General features: G+C 64.5%; 1 protein-coding gene across 10 annotated transcripts in view; it reads right to left on the bottom strand.

The window, feature by feature from the left end:
- AGAP1 (ArfGAP with GTPase domain, ankyrin repeat and PH domain 1) overlaps positions 1-24,123 on the bottom strand; it is a 348,436-nt gene continuing 324,313 nt past the window's right edge. For all 10 annotated transcript variants that reach the window (XM_036022678.1, XM_028509859.2, XM_028509858.2 and 7 more), the window contains 2 exons: positions 3,428-3,683; positions 1-1,291 (listed from right to left, as the gene is read on the bottom strand). In XM_036022678.1, coding sequence (XP_035878571.1) covers positions 1,088-1,291; positions 3,428-3,683 — 460 coding nt within the window. In that variant the 3' untranslated portion in view covers positions 1-1,087. The remainder of the gene's footprint in view (positions 1,292-3,427; positions 3,684-24,123) is intronic.

The following is a 24,123-nucleotide window of genomic DNA, read 5'->3' on the forward strand; positions in this document are numbered from 1 at the left end:
TGCATATTTATGAACTTCTTTTATTCAAATAGATTTCCACACATCGTGTCTGAAGACATAATACAGAAGCCTGTGTGAGTTGGGCAGCGCGGCCCGGGAGTGACGGGGACCCAAGACGTCCACCTTGGCGAAAGGACACAGAACCTCTCTCCTGTTCCGGGGGCAAAAGGGCCCTTCGTGCAGCTAGCCCGTCTGCTCAACGCCCCCGACGCATCCCGTTAGCTGAGAGCGTGGCTTCCTTCCGAGTCTGAGTTCCTCTCATTTATTTTCCCCATTTTGTTTTCGCACCAAGGAGACTGCAGCCAGATACTCCTGACGACCGATTCCCCCTCTTTGGACTGAAAAATTAAACGGAGACTAAATTATGACAGTGAATTTAGAAGGGAGGGCTCCGAGGGCTCGGCAGAACATGTCTGCGGTAATACGGTGCTTCCACGGGCGCCGCAATCACATCGCGGCGCTCAGCGGAGCGTGCCGCGTGGCTGCCGCCCGGCTAATAGGCTTCCTCCGCGGCGATGACTAATCAGGTTCTATTAAGCCGCGGTAATGCGGCAGGAACTCGACTGCACGGGTGTAATGAAGCCAGCGTGCTCCCGGGACAGATTAGCTACAACTGATTTGACACACACCATCATAGGGGCTTCGAACCTGACAAACTCGGCCCGCTGCTGATTTACGCCGTCAAGCCCCTCGGAGAGGAGCGGAGATGGATGCGCGCGTTCCGTTCGGTGGAGGTGAGATGTGCTGATGCGCCGGGCCGCGGCGCGGGAGGGCTCCCCTCCCCGGCGCCGCCGCCGCCGCCCCGCCCCCTCTCGTCCGCCCTGTCCCTTGTGCCATGCTCTGTCTGCGGGCCGCGGGCACCGGGTCCCGGGCCGTGTGCTATCGTCAGCCGACCGAGTCCCGTCGGTCGCTCCTGTGTGTCGACTGGGGGGGGTCCATGGGGACGGCGCCCCTGCAGCTCGGCCCCGTTTCCGCCTCGTGCGGGCTGTCCAGGGCCGGCGACTTCGCTGCAGGTGCGGGGGGTGGCGGGGGGTGGCCGGGACCACCGGGAAGAGGGAGGGGCGGTGGGCGGGGGCGTGGACACGCCTCAGATGACGGTGGGCACGCGCCCGCTGCCGCCGCTGCGTCCGGCGCTCTTCCGGGCCAGGTTGGGCGTGGCCATGAGCGCGGCGCGCTCGTCGGGACAGCCGTGCTGCAGCAGCACCTCGACGCACTCCTGGCTGGAGGCCTGCCGCGCGTAGGCCAGCGCCGTGTTCCCGTGGGCGTCGCGGGCCATCACGTCCACCCCGTACTGCGGAGGCAACAGAGCCGTGTTAGAGCCCGGCGCGGGGGCGGGGCTGCCTGTCCAGCCTCCAGGTGCAACAGGGACCCCGGGTGTCTGCTTCTGGGGCAGGAGCGTGCTTTTGCAACAAGCCCCTCCTCTGACCAACAGAGACGAACCCCGGCAGCTCTGGTTGGGCTACTGCAACTCAGACCTTCCAACTGCAAACACGGGAAACGATCGACTCCCACTCTCAGAGGCAGGCGGCTGTCCTGGGGGCCGCCCACAGCGAACACGGGAGAGGGAAGAGAACACCCCATCGCCTCTCCAGTCCCGGGTAACCTCGGCTAATAGTTCAGTGCACTTCCCTTGGGGTCTAAGTGCCTCGCTGAAATAAAACTTACACACGTACTGTGTGTGTGTCTCTCTCTTTTTTTAACTGAACGTCTTACTGGGATCATGTCCTCACATCATTAAAAACCATGCAAAAGCGTGACACGTCACCACCACCCGGACATCCCCCAGGGACACTCTGGGGACTCTGAGCTCGGCACCGCACGTTCTGTGCGACAGCTGTCGCTGCGTGGACAGGGCCGTGGGCCGCGCCCTCACACGGGGTGGCCCCGGGCTCCCTGACCACTGGAGCGGCGAGGACACAGGCAGGTGCCAGCTCGCACGGCACCGCACCCCATGTCCAGAGTTCCTGCCCTCGGAGGCGGCAGTGCCGACTGCGGCGCCACAGCTGTGTCTGGGCGTCTGGCCACGCTCTCGTCGCCCTGGAGCGTCACAGCGAAAGGGGATCTGGCGGTTGGGGGAGGGGAAGGTGCTGGGCCAGGGCTGCCCAACCCACGGCCCTCGGGCCGCATGGGGCCCGGGACGGCTCTGAACTCTGCCCAATACAGAGTCATGAATTCACTTAAAACCCTTTTTTGCTCATCGGTTTTCGTTAGTATGTTTAAGGCGTGGCCCAGAGATGCCAGTGGGTTGGACACCCCCGTTGATGAAATCTGTGATGGAACTGCGTCCCCCCAAGCCCACGTGGGGTGGAGGCCGAGACCCCAGTGCATTAGGGTGTGACTGCAGGTGCAGGCGGGCCTGCAGAGGGGCTGAGTGAGGTCACATGGGCGGGGCCCGAGGCCGGCATGACAGTGTCCGCACGTGGTGGCCTTGGGAGGAATGGCTGGCTGCAAGCCAAGCACAGGGGCCCGAGGGAACCCGAGTGCCCGCCCCTTGATCCTGGACTCCGGGCCTGCAGGACAGCACGGAAGGAGGCGTCTGCTGTGGTGGTCCCCCAGCCGCCCAGTGACAGTCTGTTCGGGCGGCCCGAGCCGACCGACCCCAGCTGTTGGTGTGAGCGGGGTATTTGCATGGTTTTGCTGTCCGGGCCCCCGACTCCCCGGCGGCAGCCGAGCCCAGAGCCCGGCGAGAACGCGCAGCGCTGGAGTCGCCCTGCACTGTGCCGCACAGACCCGTCCCCTGCCCCGGGGGCGGGAACGGCAGGGAGCCCCACCTCTCCGCAGCGCCCCCCCACACCAGGCGCGCTCCCGGCAGGCAGCGTTCTGTCCCTTCAGGTGGGGCCCCCAGGGTGCGGGTGCAGGCATCTCCGAAGCAGCTCCTGGCCGGTCCAGAACCGCCTCTTCGCCCTCATCCCTCCCACACCCCCAACTCCAGTTCCATGACAGACACCCGCCCCCCCCCCCCCCCCGCCCAACCCCAGGGAATTAAAGCAACAGCTTTCCCAGGACCGTGTCGAGTCTCCCAGGGTAGGGCCAGCGTTCTCCTGTAACTGCAGCGAGAACCCCCAGGCTGGGTGGGGGGAACCCCAGACCCCATTTGGTTTTCATCCTCCCATCCTTCCCCCCCCACCGAATAATGGGAGCTTTTCTGGTGGGTAAACAAGACCCCACCCACCGTGCCGGATCCCGGGGGTGGGGGCACCCTAAAGGGTGAGCTCTGCAGAAACTCTGGCAAGTGCCATGCAAAGAGGTCGGCCCTGCGTCCTTCCGTCCGCCCGGCCTTCACCAGTCCTTCAGGTGCAGGGCAGGGGCCTCTGCCCCCAGCCCTAAACCCCCCATTCCCTCACCGCCGGCCCCCCCATCTGGCTGGTGCCTCAGTGCCTGCGTGCACCCCACCCCGGCCCCCCCACCTGGCGCCCGGGCCACCTACCCAGATGAGCAGCTGTGCCAGGACCACGTTGCCCTTGCGGCAGGCCAGGTGCAGCGCCGTGCGGCCGTCCCCCTCCCCGCAGGTCTCGTTCACCTCGTCCCGGGAGCCGTGCGCCAGCAGCAGGATGACCGCCCGCAGGTCCTCGTCGGCCGTGGCCCGCAGCAGGTGCTGGCCCAGGGACAGCTCGGTGCAGGGCAGCGGGGCCAGGAACAGCTTCTGCTCGTACTTGGCCCGGATCCACCGCTCCTTCTCTTCCCTGCAACAGGCGGGTGTGGTCAGAGGCAGGCAGGACTCGGGGGCTGCCCCCCCCCCCACCCCCATGCCACCACCTTCTTTGCCAGGAAGCAGGCAAGGGGAGTCAAACAGCGGGGGACAGAAGTCTCCCCCAGTGTGGGGGGGCCCTGTGGTTCACAGAGCGGGGTGCCCCCACCCCAGCAGCATCGGCCCGCCTCCCCAGGAACCCGTCGGCAGAGTCTCGGGCCCCCACTCAGAACCTCGGAGGGCACTGCGGCAGACCCCGCAGTGTGTGGGTGCCCCCCCACCCCAGCCTCCAGCTCTCACGTGACTCCCTTCACACCCAGTGCGGGGCTGTGGCCCTGGAGAACCCCCCCCGCCGCCCGGGACCCACCGGGCATGATGCGGGATGGACACCACAGGCCTGGACGTCCACTCCGCTGCGAGGACAACTCTGAGCCGGGACTGGAGATGCCGGGCCAGAGTCGGGCAGGACAGCGGGGGCCCCCGACCTGAGTGTGACCTGCTCCTGGCCCTTCACCCACCCCCTGGCGTGGGGGGGAGAACCTGCGGGGGCTCTAACCACGTGCTGCTGAAGAAACTGCTACCACAGACCCTCCTAGGGGGGCGGAGACTCGAATGGGGAGCTTCAGAGATGAGACGCAGCTGCCCCCCCCCCCGCAGCCCTGCTGTCTCCCCAGACGCTCGGGGAGGGCGCACGTGGGGAATGCCTCGGACTCCTTAAGTGACCACAAACGGCCGGGTTTTCTGAGGGATGGCGAGTGGGGCCAGCCTGGGAGTCTGGGCACGCGGCCCGAGTGCAGAGCTGGGCCGGGGGCACAGAGGGGAAGATGGCGCAGCGGAGGGGCGGGGCCTCAGGGCGGTGGGCGTGGCAGTGGCAGCAGACAGCCCTCCCCTGATGGCACAGCCTGCTGAGGGTGAGTGACAGGAGCCGGGTGGGTGTGATGAGAGAGCCCCTGGCCTCAAAGGGGACAAGACACTGCCTGTGACACCTGCGAGGAGGGCTGGGAACGAGAAGGAAGGACCGGACGAGGCAAGGGAACCCCACAGCGAGGTGTGTTTACACGGACCCGAAGGACCGGCCCTGGCCCTGGGCTCCCGCCCCCTCTGTGGCTGCCGATGGGGCATTTGGTTCTGGCTTCTCAAAAAGGACATCAGCCACGTTGACAAGGCCACCGTCCTCAGACTGTGCAGCATTGCTGGGGGGGTGCGGGGGGGGGGCAGGAACTTGCCAGAGAGGGGAGCAAGCAGCCCCGCCGGGAGGGTCAGGGACGGGGGTGGGGTGCTATGCGGTGCTTTCTGACCAGGGTCACGAGAGGGGAGGGAGCCCTGCAGGGAAGGGCAGTGTCTGCTCCGGAGGGTCCCCAGCACACACAGCCACCAACGATCGACCCTCAGGAGGAAAACTCACTCCCCCGGCATTTCTCCTGCCCAAGGGCAGGAGAGAGGTTTGTTTGCTCCTCCTCCAGGGCCACTCTGCTGGGCCCTAATCCGGTTTTAAATACTTAGGCAAACACCTTCCAGGGGGGAATCGGGATTAGTTTTGCTTCGCTTCCTGGTACATGCAGGTGACCCCAGAGTGACCCGACCCTTTCCATGCGGGGACTGCTGGGCTGCAGCTGAGACGCCACCCCAGCACCCGCAGACGTGGCTCTGATGGGGACCGGAGCAGGGTCCCCACTTGGGCCAAAATACTGGAACTAGCCCTGGCTAGTGGAGTGGCTCAGTGGAGTGAGCACGGGCTGCCAACCAAAGGGTTGCCGGTTCGATTCCAAGTCAGGGCACGTGCCTGGGTTGCAGGCCAGATCCCCAGTAGGGGCTATGTGAGAAACAACCACACATGGATGTTTCTCTCCCACTCTTTCTCCCTCCCTTCCCTCTCTCTGAAAATAAATAAATAAAAAAATTTTAAAAACTGCTGGAGCCAGACCACGGGTACGTCTTGGCAACAGCAGCGGAGGCGAGAGACGGAGACCCCAGCCAGCCAGAGGCCTCACGCTACTTAAGACCCCGATGTGAGACGAACCGCGTGTGTGCTGACGCGGGCCGTGCATCGCCAGCGAGGGAGAGCGAGGTGCCAGTGTGGTGAACGAAACAGCGGTGAGGGTGGCACCCGGACCCCGAGGTTCCCATTTGCCGGCCCCACTCCTGGGGTGGCCGTGAAAATCGGACGGTGTTACCCTGCTCCGGCCGGCTTCGGTCCTCACTGCCGAGGCACCGGGGGACGGAGGCAGGAACAGCAGTCCTGGTGGCAACGACTCCCCTTTCCTTGTAATATTCGAGCCCCCCAAAACATGAGGACGAGCCCCCCGCTCTGGGGTCCTCCCCCGCTGTCACCGGGACGGGCGGGGTGACCCCATGCCCTCGCTCGGATCTGGTCACCCCACAGGCGAGCGCACCTGAAGTCGCCGCACTCGGCCTGTGCTGCAGTCACCCTGTTTAAGCCGCGCCCTGCGGTCAGAAGTCAGCGTTTAAGGGCCGGTCCGGGCGCTGGGGCGGAAAGCACGTGCTCTTTGGGGCGCCGTCTTTGGGAGGAAGACGAACGTCACACGTATGTGAACTCAGGGGCAGGGTCTGGAGAGGCCGAGTGGGCTGTAGGGCGGGTCTGCCTGCCGCCCTGCAGGGGCTGGAGCAGGGTGGCTTACCGGGGGGCAGGGGGCTCCAGCGCCTCCCACAGTGACTGTGGATCACCTGCGGATGCCCTGCAAGTCGGAGGGCCAGCCCCTCCAGGCCTCCTAGGCGGCTGCCAGAGGCCACACGGTCCCTCACCCTCCACCAGGACACCCCCGGTTCCGTTCAAGGCGTGGCTTTTATTATTTGGCCGAACCATGGCTCTTCCCCAAACTTCTCGTGCTGTCAAAAGCAACTCTTCAGCCCTGGCTGGTGTGCACCAAAGGGTCCTGGGTTCGATCCCCAGTCGGGGCACATATGGGAGGCGACCAGTCGGTGTTTCTCTCTCTCCCTTCCTCTCTCTCTCTCAAATTGATACCAATATTGAACAAATTTCAACTCCGGCCTCTGGGCCCCAAAGCACCGCGCTGTTTCCGTGCTTTCTCAGACCCCACGAGGCAGCCAGAGAGTTCAGGCTGGCCAGCCAGTCCCTGGCCCGGGGTCCATCAGCGCGCTTCTCTGCACACAGCACCGGGATCCCGCGCGTGGCGGCGGGGGGCTCAGACGTGAACACGTGGGGGCTCGGGGTGCTAACGCGGCACACCTGCCCAGACACGAGCGCTGACTGTTCCTTAGCCCTGTTCCCTGCGCCGGCTGCCCGCCCCCGACGGGCCGGGGAAGCTGGACTCTGGGGCGCTCCGCAGCGGCCCCAGGGAGAGGACAGACGCATGACGTCGGCGCCAGAGACTGTGGGTCCTCGAGTCCCTCCTCTGCGGGGCGCAGGCTTCTGCAGCCTCAGGGTCGGTCCCCTCGGGCCCTCCCTTCCTCATCTGCCAGGGGGGTGCCGTGGCCGCTACGGCAGGCAGGTGGCCTGGGAGGCGAGGCCCCGCGTCCGGGCGAGGGGCCGCCCCAGCAGCCCCTCTGCAGCGGCAGCGGCCGGTGTCGGATCACAGAACAGTGTCGGCAATGACTCACCATGCCCTCCAGCACGCGACAGCTTGGCTGTGGGGCGACGTGTGTGAGAAGGATGTGCCAGTGGCACCGGGTGGGGCTCGGAGATGCCTACTGGGTGCTTTCGGTTTCCGAATCCCCACTGTCTGTAGGCGGGAGCCTCACACGGCCGTGTGCCTGGTGGGGGTGAGGGACGGCCCTGGCCAGTGGCCTGGAGAAGCCCACCAGTGGCTTGTGGGCCACCCCTGGCCCCAGGGAGCAGTGGGGCCTGGGATTCTGGGGCGAGGGGTGCTCAGCTGGGTGACAGGACCCCATGGGAGTCAGGCTCTCTGGGGCCAAGTCTGGTCCCATGTCTCAAGTCTTCCTGGAAGTTTGGACAGTGTTATGCACCGCACCCCCGACCCCACCCAATTCACGTGCTGATACCCCGGACCCTGAACTGCGACGCATCTGGAGACAGAGTGTGCAGGAGGTGACAAAGGTCAGATGATGACATGGGGGCGGGAGCAAGCCGCCAGGACTGGTGTTTCATAGGAGGCTCCAGAGACCCCCCTCCCTCTCCTCCCTCTGCACCGGGAGAAGGACTGTGGAGGGCACAGCGCGGAGTTGCCGTTTGCAAGCTGGGAAGAGGCCCCACCGGAGAGCCGCCCTGCCGACCCCTCGACCTGGGACGCTGGCCCCCAGAGCCGTGACAAGGCCCGTCTGTGAAGGGGGCCCCAGCTTGTTGCTCTCACCTGGTTTCCGCGCCGACAGCTGACGCGTGGAAGGCGGGTGCTCTGCCCGTGAGGCCCTCTGCCCAAACCACGCACTCTGCCTGACGCCACTCGCCCGAGTGGCCCCGCAGTGGGCGCAGACCCCCTGGGCGTCCCCCTGGTGCCCCGGGCCCCCTTCTGGGACCCGCCTGCTGTGGCCGAGCCCCCCCCCCAGGAAGGCCAGTTCAGGAGCAGAGGAGCCCGGCAGTCCATCACCTCCCCTCGCTCCGCTCCCCCGGGGCTGCTGCTCGCAGCCCCTGTTAGCTAATGAGCTAAAAAATGAATTATTGGCGTGGCCGGCCGTCGGCAGGGAGGAGGCGGCCGGCGCCTCATTTGAGCCCCTTGCTGACACACCTTTAAATAAATCAGCTGCACGGGGGCGGGCGGGAGCGAGAAAACGGGCAACCCATCGGAAGACGGACGCCGACCCGGTCCCCCCAAATACAGGCCCTATCAAAGGCACGACAGCAAATACTTTCTCGCCGCCTTCCTACAACGGAGCTCTTTTTGGGGGGACCCACCTTCCCCGGGGCCCTGCCTAGGAAACCAGCTGGTGAGTGAGCCACCGGCCAGCACAGGGTTGAGGGATCCGTGGGTGGGGGGCCCAGGTCGCGGGAGCTGTGTGCCCACTGGGACACTCGGGGCTCAGACGGCACTCTGCCTGCAGCCCGACCGGCAAGGCTCTGCCGCCTTTGACCTTGAGGGGTGACGACAGGGTCAAGGCTCCGCGTGTCCCTCCATGGCCCCCGGGACATGTCCCACCTCCAGCCGGCAGATTATGTGCCCGGCAAATGGAGTCACTGCGGGCACCAGGACACAGCCGTGGGCCAGCCTCGGAGGCCTGGCGTCCCCTGGGGCGGCGCCGAGCACGTGAAGTCTGCACGTGACTTCATTAGGGCACCGCCCTCGCCAGCGCTGGCAGGCTCACCCCAGACCTTGAGCCCCTGGTCGCTTCTCCACCTTCACTTGCAACTCTGCGAGAGCCCGAGAGCGGGCCTTCGGCACACAGCCCACACACGTGTTTCCGTGCGAGTCGACCCCCCACGGGCACAGCGGGGCAGCGGGGGACTGGGACCCCCTCGCCCGGGCCAGAGCAAGTGGTTAAGTGTCACAAGTGTCACAAGGCACCGGGGTGGGGTGGGCCCTCTGCTCGGGCACAGGGTTAATTCTGGGGGTGCCAGCGGGTGGGCCCCTGTTGAGACACCCCTCGGGGAAACCGGGAGCCGTGTCCTTAGGGAAGCGGCATCTTGGTGCAGCGCCGGGCCTGTTCCTCGTGCGTTTCCGGCGGCCAGGACGCTGCCACGCTGCACGGCCGAGGGGCACCCTGGGCCTGGCAGGGAGGCTCAGCACGCTGCCAAGGGCTCATGAGGCTTCTGAGGGGCCCTCCACCCCCTTCCGTGGGGCTCTGGGCGTCACTTGAAACAGGGACAGTGGGCCCGGGCGCGGCCCGTCAGGGCAGGACTGACCACGCTCGGGCGGCTCGGGACCAGTCTGCGGGGGCTCTGGCCGCGGCCTGCCGTCCAGTCTCCCCAAACCAGGTTTCCTCTGGACGCTTCCACAAGATACTGAGAGCACAGCCTTTCCCAAACCCCTGGGTGTCACGGGTTCATTTTTACGGGAACCCCTGCCCCCCAAATGTTCAGAGGCGGGTGACTCTTTGGTGTCCGTCACCTGTCACAATGATCCTTTTGCAAACACCCTCCCTCCCCCGCTCCTGCCACAGGGCGGGGGAGGGTTTGTCAACACGATCTTCAAGGACGCGCTGCAGCAGGGCGCCTGGGAGCGGAGGGCCCTCCTGGGGGCGAGGAGGGGAAGCTGGAGGCGCCCGTGCCATGTGACACGGTGACGGGGAGGTGACAGGGACCAGAGAAGAGGAAGAGGGAAGAAAGGGCGAGCTAGCAGCAAGGAATTTCCGAAGTGTCATTCTGCCCCCAGCAAAACAGGAACTGGGAGGGCGGGCACGGAAGACGGGGCCGGAACAATATGTTGGGAAAACAGGGGCTTCCTCTCGGCGGGGGCACACCCGGCCGGGGGCCAGCGCTGAGCAGCCGGCCGCCCCCGGCACGCATGCCTTCTCCCCCGGCTGCGTTGCTAAGGGGGCCGGCCTCGGGGACAGGCGGGGACGCGGGCCTGCGCGCAGAGCCCGGTGGGTGTTTAGTTTTTAATCACCGAAAGCGTTCAACACGCTGGCCACTGTAGATCCCACGTGCGGGAGCAGGCGGCGAAGGACGAGGATTTATGCTCCCGGGCAGAGACCAAATAAATGTCCCTTGCCTGACTTCTGATCGATATCATGAGTGTTTCTGCCAACCTGCAGGGTGCTTTACGAGCTCAGAGGAACGGAACAGGATCATTATTAATTAAGTCAAGTCAACCGTATTAGGCTTATTAATTCTGCAGGCCACAGTTACCTGGGCCGGGCCTCAGGTGCTGGGGTGGGTGGGGGCGGGTCCGCGGGCGGGTGCCGCCCGGGCAGCCCAGCAGGGTGACTGAGTGCGCCCAGGTGCACGCCCCGGGGGCCTCGAGGGGTCACAGGAGGCCGTGGCCTGGTCACCGCAGGCAGAGCGGGGTCTCCCCGCCCCCCACGGCCCCTGCACCTGGGTCTGAGGTTTCAGGTTGCGATGTGGGCTCGGCGGCTGTGTGTCAGGAGCACTGGGCACCTCTTCACACCCACCTGCGTGGGTCCCGAGCAGGCTGATGGAAAGGACATTCCAGGATACAAGCCACAGTGCAAAGGCAATGTCACCTCTCTGCAGTTTGACGTGACCACGGGAATCTGACCTCCCAACCTGGAGGCCAGCCTGGAGGAGCCGCCGGCCGGGCAGTGAGGCAACGGGAGGCTCCAGCGTGCACAGAGCCTGCTCACAGCTCACCCTGCTGGGTGTCTACGGTGCGCCGGGTGCTCACAGGGAAGAATGGACCAGCCCCTCTGGCAGGCCCGAAGCTGGCCTAGGGCCCCAGGCACAGTGCCACCATCTCCCGGGCCTCGATGTCCCCTCCGGGGAGGCTGGGTGATTCACAGAGGCAGTCACGTGCTCGGCAGGCAGGCGGTCACAAAGACCGGGATGGGGAGAGCCCCGAGCTGCTGGGCCGGCCATCCAGCAGGCCTTTCCCCACCGGGCCGCTCGCAGCGACGCCTCTGCCCTTCTCTCGGTTCGGGCGGGTAAGTCCATGCGGAGCATCGCAACCCAGGGCGGCCACCACGCGTCGTTTTCGCCCGTGTGATGGGAACCCAGCACGCTCACCTGCAGCCTCCTCCTGCACAACCCACAGATGCCACGATGCTGCCACCTACACGGTGACAGACGAGGGTGGGCCCACTGCCCCGGCACACAGCCTCTGACAGCCTTGACAGCCTCACCCGCTGACCTGCTGTGCGCGGCCCCAGCTGCCTTTGGAGGAATCTGCGGCCGTCTGTTCTCCGGTGCCTGGAGCCACAGCACAGCCCCGGACCCGGCTCAGACCTCACGTTTAGGGAGGGTGGGGGTGGGGCTGTCTTCCCAGGATGGACAGAGCAGGGGCAGGTCAACGGGAGGGGGCCCAGGGGGCCCAGGAGGCCAGGTGCAGGGTAGGGGGGGGTGGGTTGGGGAGGAGGCGGGAGCAATCCAGAGGAAGTCTAACTCTTAGGAAGGTCACTTTTGAAAGCCTGCTATGCTGTTAGAAACCCCCAAACCATCCAGATTGTTCCAGAAGCAGCCGAGACCCTTTTATTTTCACCCTCCCACCCCCATTTTCTAACCTACTGTGAACAGCACACCCAAAAAGCCACCCCGGTCGGCGCATGCACACTTTCCAGCCGTTGCGGGGGCCCCGCTCCCCGCTCGCAGACCGTGTTACTGCGCAGGGATTTCGGCACTGACGGCCGCAGCACTCCGCGCAAAGCTAGTCCGACCAGTCAGGTGTGCGAACCGGCGCGCCACCCAAGTGCGTGTTTTCACACAGCGACCACCCGTGTGCATGCCGACAGCCTACACTTCAGCGTGAGGAGAAACTCGGCCACTGCCGTGGAGCATAAGCCCCCATAAATCTATGCCAAGAGAGCGGGAGCCGGGCCAGTGGAGTGCCGCGGCCCGGCGTGATGTGGCAGGACCGGACGCTCCCCGTGGCCCGCGCGCACCCCTGGTGGTGAGGACCCATCGCGGCGAACGAAGTCAGCATGACAGTGGCCGGTGGGCTCGGCTTCGGAACGTGTCGCATCCCAGACAGACGAGGGGAGAGACGGTCCGCTGCCCATGCGCGCGGAGCCCGCCCTGTGAGATGGAGCCCGGCTTCGCTGTCCGTGTGCTTGCACCACCTGTGCCACCAGCGCCCTGCAAACGCCGGAAGCAGGGACTCTGGGGCTCTTCTTAAAGGAGCCATCGATGGGCAAGGAGGAGCGACTGCAGGCCGGGCTCCGCCGGGTGGGCTCCCAGGGACCCGCCGGCCAAAGGGCTGTTAAACGCGGAGCGCGAGGAGGCTGCAGGCTGCAGCGTGATGGGGCGGGCGGCTCCGCGCCAGCTTCTCGTAAATGCCGCCCAGTGGCTTCAAGAGCCCCGGTCCCTAGTAATAGTGTTTTTTAAAAAATACGCAAGGCTGCAGATTTTGAACTATAAAGAGTCTTTTTAACGTGGTTTTTCCCCCGTCAGTGTCTGGGGGGGGGGGGCAGAGGGGACGGGCCAGTCCAGGCACATGGCCTCCCCACGCGCCGGACCAAACGGCCACAGGGAAGCAGAGCCCAGGGCAGGGAAGCTCTGGGAGGGGAGCCGATGGCGGAGGCGTCTCAGGGCGTCGCGCGGGGGCTTTTCCGGAATGTGAGCGGGAACACGGGGACCGCTGAAAGGCGCCCGCGGGAACGGGGGTCGGCTGGGCGGGCGCGGGCTCTGTGCGGGGTGGTGGTGGGGCAGCCGCCCGCTGCCAGGGCACTGACCGGGGGCAATCCGTTAGAGCCCGGAGCCCCTGGTAGAGAAAGCCCAGCGGACCAACCGTGGCCGGGTTTCCTCCCCCAGTTACGCTCGAACGCTAAGGGCCTCAGACCCGGCCCTCTGCCTCCACCAGGGACTCCGCTCTGTGAGAGTGCCTGCCAGTTCTCTGGGGACCAGCGGACCCCCGGCTGGTGCGGGGCAGCCCAGCAGCTGTCAGAGGTCACCTGGTGGCAAAGCTGTGGACAGTCTGCTGACCAAGGGCCAAGCGGGCAGCACGCAGTGGGCTTTCACCAACCAGCATCCGTGCGTCGGCAGGGCGGCCCTCCCTCCGTCTCGTCCTGCCTGTCTCCTGGGGGCTCGCCCGCCCGTTCACAAGGTGACGGAGACGGGGACGCCTTTATTTTATGTCCTTCACCGAGGGAAGAACCAGCTGCCTCCTACCCCCAAATATACCTCAGAACCGGAGCTGACCTGAAGGGGGCTGGGGGGACCAGGGTGGGCTCTGCCCCCCGAGTTAGAGTGCCTGAGGGCTTTACAAAGGGCTTTTCGACCGAAGGAGTCCATCACGACAACCGACACACCGTACTTAAGTGCGCCCAGAGTCCGGAACCTGGGGGCACACACGCAGGCTCTTCAGGAAAGGAAACAAGCAGGTCACCGTGTGACCCAGCGAGTCCACTCTGGGCACACGGCCAGGGGACTCGAACTCCGGACACCGAGGACCTGCTTGGACACCCATGCTGAAGGCGGCGTGACTCCCAGCGGCCCCCACATGGGAGCGACCAGCGCCCACCAGCACAGGAGTGACTGGACGCGGCGCGGCCCCTCTGTGCAGCGAGTGTGACGCAGCCTCAAAGAGCCGGGGCGTCCTGACCCCGCCTCGGCGTGCTCGCCACCGAAGCCTGCGGTGCCCGTGCACGAGCCAGTCTCGGAAGGAGAGACGCTGCAAGGCCCCAGCTGCACGAGGCTCCCTGAGGGACAGTGGGGGGCGGGGACGGGGGAACGGAGAGTCCCTTAGTGGGGGCAGAGTTCCAGTTTGGGAAGGTGACAAGGCCTGGGGGTGGGTGGCGGCACTGGTGGCACAGCGACGTGAACGGGCTCCCTGCCATGAATGCCACACTGAAAACGGGTCAAGGCGGCAGGGTTGACACTGTGTCTGTCGCACGGCAACAGAAAGGGCCCTGACTCCAGAGCTGCCCGCTCCTCTCACCGATGCCGCCGTGTGACGCTCCACAGCCGTGTGCCTGCGTCCCCGCGTCCGGGCGGCCCACCCCGCCGCACCCAAGGGCGTACAGTGATGCACGATTACCAACCGACAGTGCGTGGTCCGCGCCCAGCTCTCCCCGGCTGAGCCCCGAACGTCCTGTGCAGCCGAACTCTTCTTCCCAGCCAGGCGCGTGGCGCCTGGTCGCCCCCCTTCATCTCTTCTAGTCTAACAGCCCCCACCCCGCCCTCCCTCCTCGTCATCTGTCGCACGGGGGTGCTGAGGAGCCCGAGCTACTGCCCCTGCACAGTGTCCCCACCGTGCTCGGCAGGACGCGTGGCGCCTGGTCGCCCCCCTTCATCTCCTCTAGTCTAACAGCACCCACCCCGCCCTCCCTCCTCGTCATCTGTCGCACGGGGGTGCTGAGGAGCCCGAGCTACTGCCCCTGCACAGTGCCCCCACCGCCCACGGCAGGATCAGTCCGGGTCACGTGTTTCCGGCGAGACCAGCACGTGCGCTCCCCACGCCTCATCAGGAGGGGCACGGGGGTGGTCCCACTACGGAGCTGGAGTGCACGGTTACAGCAGCGGCCCCCAGGCCCGGGCTCCCTCCGGAACCTCCCCCCTTTTCAACTGACGAGTGATCGTGGGGGCTGATACTTCGAGGGACCGACGCTCCTGTGGCCTGAGACCTCTCCTGCGGCCCCCACTGTCCCCGGTGGAGGGTCCCTGCTCACTCTGGGAAGCGAGACCCAGACCCGCCCCTCTGCTCCCTCGTTAGTTGGCCTTTTCTGTAAGAGCCTCGTGCCCCAGCCTCGTTCTCGGCTGTCACCGTAAACCCACCATCTTAAAAAAAAAAAAAAATCACCTGTGTCATGTGATGCGTGGGTGACATTGTCCTTTTCGATGTTTGCCCTGCTCCAGATCCAGCCGGCGGGGGGGGCCCCCTTGGGCTGCCTGCCTCCGCCCCCGGCCGCCACGGCCGGCCTGCGAGTTCTCAAATCTGGGGTGCGCCGCCCTGGAGGAGCCTGCTTCTCGGTGTTGGAGCCACTGCTCACGTGGGTTTCTTTTTTTTTTTTTTTTTTTTTTTTACTTAAACTGTGAGTTCATTGTAGGTTCTCCTAGAGTTGAAAGAACTGATGGAGTTCCCACATGCCCCTCACCTCGTTTTCCCCAAGGGCGACATCTTGAAAAACTGGAGTACGAGATGACAATTCAGTTGGCCCGATGCAGCGCCGGCGTCCTGGTCTTCCCCGTGTTCGTCTGTGCTGTGTGTGTGTGTGTGTTTGGGGGGGGGGGGGGGCTGCGTTCGAGGCAGCCTCACTGCACCAGGTTCCCTGAGCCACCGCCAGCCAGGCGGCACAGCGGGTCCGTGGCCGGGCGCCCCCCAGGTCCCTGCTGTAGCCACACCCACACCGTCCCCCTCACCGTGGTGACCACTCACCCTCTCCCGGTGCCTGCTCACTGCAGGGCGGTTCTGTGCCAGGATTAGACTACGTGTAGCCTTGGGGGACTGGCTTTTTTTACCCGGCCCAGCGAATGCCCTGGAGTCACCCGGGCTGCGGGTGCCCCAGCAGGCTGCTGCTCTTCCTGGCCGAGCCCTGCCCGCGGCACAGGTGTGCCCTGCCGGGACACCCGGCTGCTTCGCTCGGGGCCGTTCCAAATAAGGCTGCTCCGAACCCCATGCACCGAGTTCTGTGTGACCTTGAGTTTTCCTTTCTCGGGACCAGAGCCCTAGAGGGTAGCTGCCGGGGCGACAGGGAGGGGCAGTGTGCACTTTTATCAGAAACGGCCCAACAGCTTTGCAGAATGGAAGCAGCCACTTTTTAAGGCGATATTCGGTAAAGCCAAACCCCGTGATCGAGGTGGAATTGTGCCTCGGACCCTCGTCATTTGGAGGAATGTGACCCCCCCCCACCCCCGCCCCGTGGAGGGACAGCGTGGGGCAGGCACAGTGGGGCCAGTGAGGGGGGCGCCCACCACCCCGGGCTCGGCCCCTCCCAGACAGAGGGAAGTAGACAGGATGTGAAAATGGACGGATCTGGAAGTGTGCGTGGGTGTGCACAGAAAACATGTGTGCATGGGTGTGCACAGAAAACATGTGGCTGAAGGAGCCGTGTGTGGGGGTCTAGACCGTGTTCGTCAATACACGCACCAGTGAGGCCTAGGCTTACGCGCTGGTAGGAGAACTGCCGACTTTCCACAGAAACAGGGCGACGAGAGGCGGGGTGAGCGAGCAGCTGGAGACGCAGGCGGGAGAAGAGCCCCCACACCTCCCCGCCCACAGCTCGATCCCGAGGCCTCCTCCCCGGGGCGGGGCTGCTGCGGGCTGGCGGAGCCGCGGCCTCCCGCTCCTCCCGGGCCTCTCCAGGGCACATTTGGAAATTATTTAAGAAGACAGAATGCCTCTAATCTGTTACCAATTAGAAGAAACATGTGAATATTATTTTCTAATTTGTGACTCTTGAGTGTGTCTCCAACACCAGAGAGAAGTAATTGAAATAATTATGTCCGCTCCTGAATATTTCTATTATGCTCGGGAGTCGGAGGGTGGAGGTGTCCTTTCCACGTGCTGTGCCCGAGGCCTGGCCGCGGCGCTTCAAAGGCCCGCACAGGAGGGCTACGGAGCCGCCGTCCCCGCCCAGGCCGAGGCGGCCCCAGCAGCTGGCGCCCGGGGGCCAGCAGACCGGGGGCCGCAGACCTGGGCGCGCGGGGAGCACGGGAGGGCCCCAGGGAGCAGGGGTGAGGCGAAGCGGCGGGCTCCTCCCTGCGCTCGGACGTCCCCGGCTCGTTTGCCGCGGAGAGCTGCTGTACGAGCACCGGCCTGATTTACAGCGCGAGCGCTGTGGATTTTTTTTACCTAGTTAGAGGGCGACGTGAGTGACTAACTCGCGAAAATGGGTAATTTCCTGGTGGTTGGCAGTAGACGGTCCACCAATGAGAGGCGAGGCCCGCTAACAAATTCACGGGGCGTTATATGCCAATTAGGGCTCCTCAGCCATCCCCCAGGCGGAGGGGGGGGCGGCGGTACCACCGCACCCTGGAGCGCCGGCAGCCGCGGCCCGGCCGGCGCACGGCGGGCGGGGGAGCACACGTGACTGCTGCCTGCACAGGGACCCGCGGCTCTCCGAGGGCCCTCTGGCTGCGCAGGCTCCCCTTTGTTCTCCCGCGGTAAACAGAAACTCAGACCCGCGTGGGACCTGGAAGGAGCCAGGACCTCTCTGGACTGTGGGGCTCCTGTCGCAGCAGAGGCCCCGGGAAACTGCGGGCCCCGGGTCCCCGAGTTCGGCCCGGCGCCTCTGCCCGCACCTGAGGCCTCGCAGGTGCTCTCCGCGGTCCGTGCTTGGAGCGCGGCCCCCCGGGGGGGGGGAGGGGGCGGAGACCCGCAGGCGCAGAGGTGGAGTGGCCTGCTTTAGAGCCGCCAGGCAGCTGGCAGATCCTCCCTGGGGGCTCTGCGTTAAAGCAGCAACTCAAGGGACTTTCATTTCGTGCTTTCTGGGGAAACAAGAGATCACAAAAGAAGTGCGTGGGCTCTGAGACGAGGTCGGCCGTGCACAAAGTGGCACAAAGAGGCCTCGGACGTCGCCACCCGTGGGAGAGGTCGGGCTGCGCCCTTTTCTCCCAGGCTCTTCCCCCCGTCCCCAGGACACCGGGGACGGGCCCCACCCCTAGTGTCTCCAAGCCTCCAAGCGATGGGTGTCGACGCCCCCCCATCTCTGCACTTTGAAAAATATCAATTTTGCCTCTTGGTTGGAGTTCTCTGAATTTGCTTCGATTACCGCCGCCATCAAATGCCCGGTTAAGCATCCATTCTGTCAGGAAACGTCCGCTGAGTGGTCTCGTCCCCGGTCTCAGGCCCCGCCCCGGGCCGGGTCTCAGGCCCTGGAAGGCAGCTGGGAGGAAACGTGCCCCGCGACGGGGGAAAGAACCGCACTTGCGACTAAGCTGCTGTGAGCCGCAGGAACACAACGGACGCCAGGAGACGGAGCGCTCCGGCCCCAGGTTCTCGTCGCACAGAGCGCCCTGGGTTTAGTGAACGAAATGCAAAGGGCGCCACACCCACACGAAGGATGGCCACCTTCCCTGCGGCCCAAGGACACGCGGCGCATCTGCGAACGCCGGAGCCCTGCTGTCGGCAGGCAGCCGCTGAGCCAGGCTCACAGAGGCAGCCCCCGGCCCCAGCCGCACGCGCGCCACGTGCTCCGCGGGCACTTCCGCTGCTTTCTAGCAGAGCCCGGCCCAGGGGCCTCCTCTGCGGTGAGCGCGAGCCCGCCTTCCGCCAAGGTCAGCGCGCAAACTCCAATGGGCTCTGCAGAAGGTCGATGAAAGACGTCCTTGTCCAGGACCCCTCCTCCCCTGGGCAGACCAGCCGAACAGGCCGCTCAGGCACGAGGGCCGCTCTGGACGAAGACACCACCTGGGGTCAGGTTCGCCAGGGCAGCACGTGGGGACGGCCAGGCCCCATGACCGGGGATGCCGAGGGTGCCTCACACGCCTTCCCAGCCCCGGCCTGAGCCTGGTGCTGTCTAAAGCGACCTGCCACATCCGGTCACTTCCCGCCTGTGACTGCTGAGCAGCCCCGATGGTCCCTGCACACCTGCGAGCAGGTGGTGGTGGGGGCGTCTCAGAGAGGCCGTCCCAAGGCCCCTTCCTCCAGCGCTGGCTGGCCCACCACCTCCTGCCAGCGCCCATTCTGGGGGCCTTGGAGAGGGCGCACCCAGCCTGGCTAACTGGAGCTGAGACCCCAGGCTTGCTCCTTCATTGACAAAGGAACGGGCCACCCTCTGGTTTTCACTAAACACAGACCGCCCCCCCCCCCCCCCATGAGTGGCCTCGAAGGACGCTGCACGGCATTGTGTGTACACGGGGGGCAGCTCTCCAAGACGCCGGTGACCGTGTCGTCTGGCTCCAGTGGCTCCCTGTCCTGAACACCACAGTGCTGGGGGGGGCTGGGGGGACGAGGCAGGAGCCCTGGGTGGGGCTGGTTCTCCCGGGAGGAGGGGGCGGTGCAGCGGGTTTGCGAGAAGCGCAGGCCGGATGAGCCACAGCGGCGCAGGTAACCGCTCCTGGAGGGTGGCCTCCCGTCCTTCTCGGGGGGGGGGGGGGGGGGGGGGGGGTGAGGGGGCGGGCTGTGGGGGCACCCGGCTCTTTCAGGGCGAGCAGCTCCCTCACTCCCACCTCGCCCCCTGAGGAGCGCCGGCTGCCCTGTCCCCTGATGGGCTCCGTAATGAGAAGCGCTGTCAATCAGGGCTCCATTAGCCTGGACAGACTTTCACTTCCTGAAACAATTTATTGGATTCCCAGAAGCAAACGGGCCTTCTTCCTTTTCAGTGGCGGTTTTTAGGGGGCTATTCAGGGGAGCCCACGGCCCTCCTGCTCCTGCCGAGCGGCCTTTGTTTCCTTCATTTACTCATGAAAACAGTTTCCTGAGTTTACCTACCTCCTCCCCCGGTCCCCCGCCCCGTGTTTGCCAAGCCTCTTCCCCCTGTGGCTCGTCCCACACAAAACCCACCAGCTGTTTCCAGCTCCCGAGCCAGGGAGGCAGCCCAGGTTTCATCTGCAGGTCTTTGGAGGGAGGGGGCCGGGCAGGGGTGGGGGAGGAGAGGGGAGGGGCACACACTCGAAGAAATTAAACTCATGCCAAGGAGTGAGGCTGGAGAACGGATACGGATGTGAGGGGCACCCTCTAGTTGGGCCCTCTAGCCACGCCTTCCCGTGCACCCCTCCCCATCTGGGGTGTAACCAGCTCCGCAGAGACCGCTCACGGGGCCCTGCCGGAACCTTCCCCGACTGTGCTGACACAGGATCTGTGCAAGCAGTGGCAGGGTGCCACCGGGACACGAGTCCCAGCTGCCTGAACCTCCCACACGGCTACAGGAGGTGCTGCCCAGCGTCTCAGGCCGGTCAGCCCTGGTTCCCAAATAGGAGAGAGGACTTGGAAGTAGGTAAAGTAACATCTTCCCTCTATGGCTCTTCTCAGGGAACAATACATCCGGCGTTGCCGCACCTGAGCCGGGAGGTGAGCCCCTGCAGGCACACACCAGTTTTTACCTTGTAACCGGGGAAACTGAGGGAAGGGGGCAGACGCTTATGTCCCGCCTTGTGAGAATTTCACATCCACAGTGAACTGGGGGGCACGTGAGAGCCACCGAGGTGCGATCGGGGTGAAATCACACAGCCACGTGAGAAAGTGTCTATTAGGCTAATTCAATCACTGAATACTTCACAGGTGAACCAGGGCTTAGAATGCACTGCCAGCCCGTTGCTGAGCAGGAGGACAAACCCGGGACAGTGCGGGCGGTTTTCCCGGCGCAGAGAGAGGGTGGCCCTTCTCCCACTCCGGGGCACCGTCAGGCCCGAGACCCGACAGCTGCCCTCCGGTTCAGCCGCCACCCCTCCCCAGGCCTGATGAACCCAGGCCAGGCCTCGGGATTTGCTGTCCCTGAGGGCCAGCCATTGTCCGCAGCAGGAGCCCCCTGGAAGGCAGGCATGCGCTCACAAAGGAAGCTGGCGGGGCCACACGGTGGGGGGGGGGTAGGGGGGCAGCCCACGGAGCAGGGAAACCCACGGGGTGCCCTCAGGGGCCAGGTCACACCCCGGGCCAGCCCCCCCCCCCCCCCCCCCAGCTCTAAGGCTGTAGAGGCTGCCAGGAGAGGAGGCAGGGAGAAACGGAGAGGAAAGGGGCGGTCAGGTGTGAGCACGCTAGGCCCGCTGCAGGCGGCCAGCCGGGCCCCCGGGACAGACCGGAGCTGGCCCCAGCTCGGGGGGCCGGGGCTGTGGTTCTGTGTGTGGGGGGCACTAAGGTGCCCATCGGAGACCTGGCAGCCCCCACAGATGGGGAGAGGGGCTGCAGGAGTCGGAGAACTTTCTGACTGGCGTTCCGTTTGCAGGGAGTAGGCCTGCTCTGGAATCGGGTAAACAGAGTCTTACAGTTGCCATTCGAGTTAGGAAGAGGAAGGCAGATTTGTTTCAGGGTTCTTGGTTACCGAAACCCAAACAGAGGCTTCTCGGGGGAAAAAAGGCCTCAAAGATATTTTTTTTTTATCCCTTTTCACTCGCTACATTCTTTCTCTGAGAACAGGGATACGTAAGCCGTCTGCATGAGCTGGTTCACCGTTCTCCAGAACCTCCCACGGTCCCAGGGGCGAAGCAGGGACACCGGGAGAACCCTGCACACGCACCATCCATTCCAGAACCATCCTTCCAGCACGAAACGGGTGAACGCACCACAACCTGCCAGCGGCCTGGGTCGACCCTCAGGGCTGAGCTCGGTCGTCTGAGGCTAAGGTGTCTCGCAGGCCCTCCTCTCCTCAGGAAGGCGCGGCTACAGCCTTCCTGGCCTGGCGCCGGCAGAGGTTTCCGGTGGGGGTGCTTCTGCCCCGCCCCGCCCCCTGGACAGGCGCAGCCCTGGACCCGGCAAGCCCTCTGGCCCGGTTTCTTCCGAGGGCACACGTGTCCTCGTCACCCGCTAATTCCTGACCGAGCCGCCCGCCCCTCCCAGCTAGGACCGGCGTGTGTGCCTGTGCGTGTGCCCGTGTGCACGCGTGCACATTCGTCTCTCTGATTCGTTCGGCTGCAGGCAGGGCACCGGCTACGGTCCCCGCAGAGGCAGCCCTTGTTCTAAGATGATTCATTACGGCTCTTGAAAACACCTGTTCTTCAATTTATCCTTTTTTTTTTTTTTTTTACAAAAGACTAAATACCCAGTCTGTTTCAAGCACTAGCGAGAAACACCCTGTGTAAGTTTAAAAAACCCATGTACTCATGATGAGAGGAGCCGTGCTGAAGGAGGGTCCTCAGAAAGCCCCCCCCAGTCGTGTGGACTCTCTAGGTGTGCGTGCTGTGCGTGCAGACACGCGTGTGCACACGCTGCGTGCAGGAGCCCAGTGAGGCTCTTCGATGGGTGTTTTCTCGGCGGCCAGCTGGTGACCCCCCAGGACCGGCTCTCAGAGCACAGCGGTGCGGCCCAGGGGCGCATTTGGGCACCGGTGTTGCCGGCTGCAGCCCCAGACAGCCGCTTCCCGTGACAGAATGGAGCCAGTCCCTCGGGGAAAGGTCAGCCTCGCCAGTCCCCTCCCGACGTGATGGGCGTGCCCCAGCGCAGGCCGGCCCCTCGGGAAGTTCAGAGCCGGGAGGGCTGCACGGACGGCGAGGCCTCCTCCTCCAGCAGGGCGGGTTTCAGAAGCCGGTCCGTGACCCCCACAGGTGAGCTGCTTGCCAGAGAGGGAGGCCCCTGTGGGGCCCGTCCTCTGTCTGGAGGGGCTGGGGCTGCTCCCCCACCCACCCCAGCCTGGGTGCCGAGGCGAAGCCCACCCGCCCGCCCTCCCTCCCCGAGATCAAATGGGCAGCAGGCTGGAAGCAGGACCCGGTCTCTGGGACCGCCACATGCCTAATTAATGACCCTGCTGGTCGCAGCTGGAAGAGCTGAGCTGGGGGTGATTAATTAAATTAGCTGGCAGAGGAAATTACAGTAGAAAAGCCAAAGTTTGATTGCCCCGTAATTAACCGCAGTGCAAATAATATCTGCATCTGTAACTTCCAGCGCTGGGATCAGAAGCCGATTGAATCTGGCACTGATTGAAGCTGTAAATATCCTGTGGTGAAAAATGATAGGTTTGTTCTAGAGGGAAAACCCGCAGAAATGGACATCGGATGGCAGACGCGATCGGGGGAGCGGCAGGCAGGAAGCCTCACCTTTCAAGCCGCCTCGTTCCGACACTCAAACACCCTCCCTTCATGTTCCGCGCGGGTTACTGACCGGCGTGATCTCCCAGGCGGCCCGGCTCCGGATTTCGGGCTGGACTCCCCGCGCCCGGGGCCTGTGTCGTCTCCCCTGCACGGTCCGGGGAGTCGAACTCTGTCTAAAATCATCTCACGGGCCGATACGAGGGGCTGCTTTCATCTCCCCTGAAAGAGGAATATTCTGTGTAGACCGTCACACCTGCGAGCGATTGCGGCTTTTCTGGATAACGACACTTTTTCCCTCCTTTGTGACAATTTCATGTTCAAAATACGGTGTCATTAGCAATGGGATTCTGCTTAAAAGAGAAAAAAAGTATTTTGTGCAGATAATTGCCCTGCAGAAAACGGCGGAGCCTGAAGCCAGCGGACACAGGACATTTCCCCGCCGTCCACACATCCTCGCCGGTGAGTTATTTCGCGGCGGAGGTCGCGTGTCCCCGCTGGAGGAGCCTTTGCTAATGATTCGGTGGCTTCTGACCAGGACGTGTGGCGTTGGCCCGGCAACTGGCCAACACGTTGCCCTGGTCCCCACGCACAGAGAAGCTCCCGGGCAAGTGGAGGAGACGCTGTAGGCATGAGAACGGGACACGAAAAGTGACATTTTAAACGTGGCGTAGCTCAGAAGCCCACCCCCTGGCATTTCTCAAGTGAGTTTCATGAGAATCTAGCAGAAAGTACGGCAAGAACTTGTCCTTATTTTTTTGTTTTCTAAGTACAGAGGTTGAGGCTACGTGGTCCAGGGTGTGGCTGGGCCGCCATGGCTTCTGCTGGGACGGGATTCTCTGGGCAACTGGGGCCACGGCAGGCGTGACGGTCGCTTCCTGTGTCTGCCTGGCCAGGCTGTGGGCCCAGCGGTTTAACCAAACAGGTGTCTAGGGGTTGCGTGCACAGTTAACGTCATCTATGATCAGCACCTTAAAGATCACCCTCGATGACGTGGGTGGGCCGTATCTGATCAGGCGATGTCCTCCAGGGCAGCCGCCTGCCGTTTCCTGTGGAAGGCATCCTGGCTCAGGGCGGCGGCGGCAGCCCTGCCTGTGTGTCCGGCCCGCAGACTTCAGACGTGCCCACCTGCACGCCTGTGGGCCAGCTCCTCACAACAGATCAGTGCGTGCGCACGTGCAGCACACACACGCACAGCTGGCTCTGTTCCCTGGGGAGCCCCGACAAACAGAGCAGGCTCCTGAGCGTGGACGTGCCCCCATCCAGGGGGCACTGCAGACCCCAGGCCTGGAAGTGGGTGCACAGACTGGCTTTAAGGGTGCGAGAGCGCAGGGTGAGG

This window comes from Phyllostomus discolor, chromosome 4, assembly GCF_004126475.2.
Source record: "Phyllostomus discolor isolate MPI-MPIP mPhyDis1 chromosome 4, mPhyDis1.pri.v3, whole genome shotgun sequence".
Taxonomy (NCBI): domain Eukaryota; kingdom Metazoa; phylum Chordata; class Mammalia; order Chiroptera; family Phyllostomidae; genus Phyllostomus; species Phyllostomus discolor.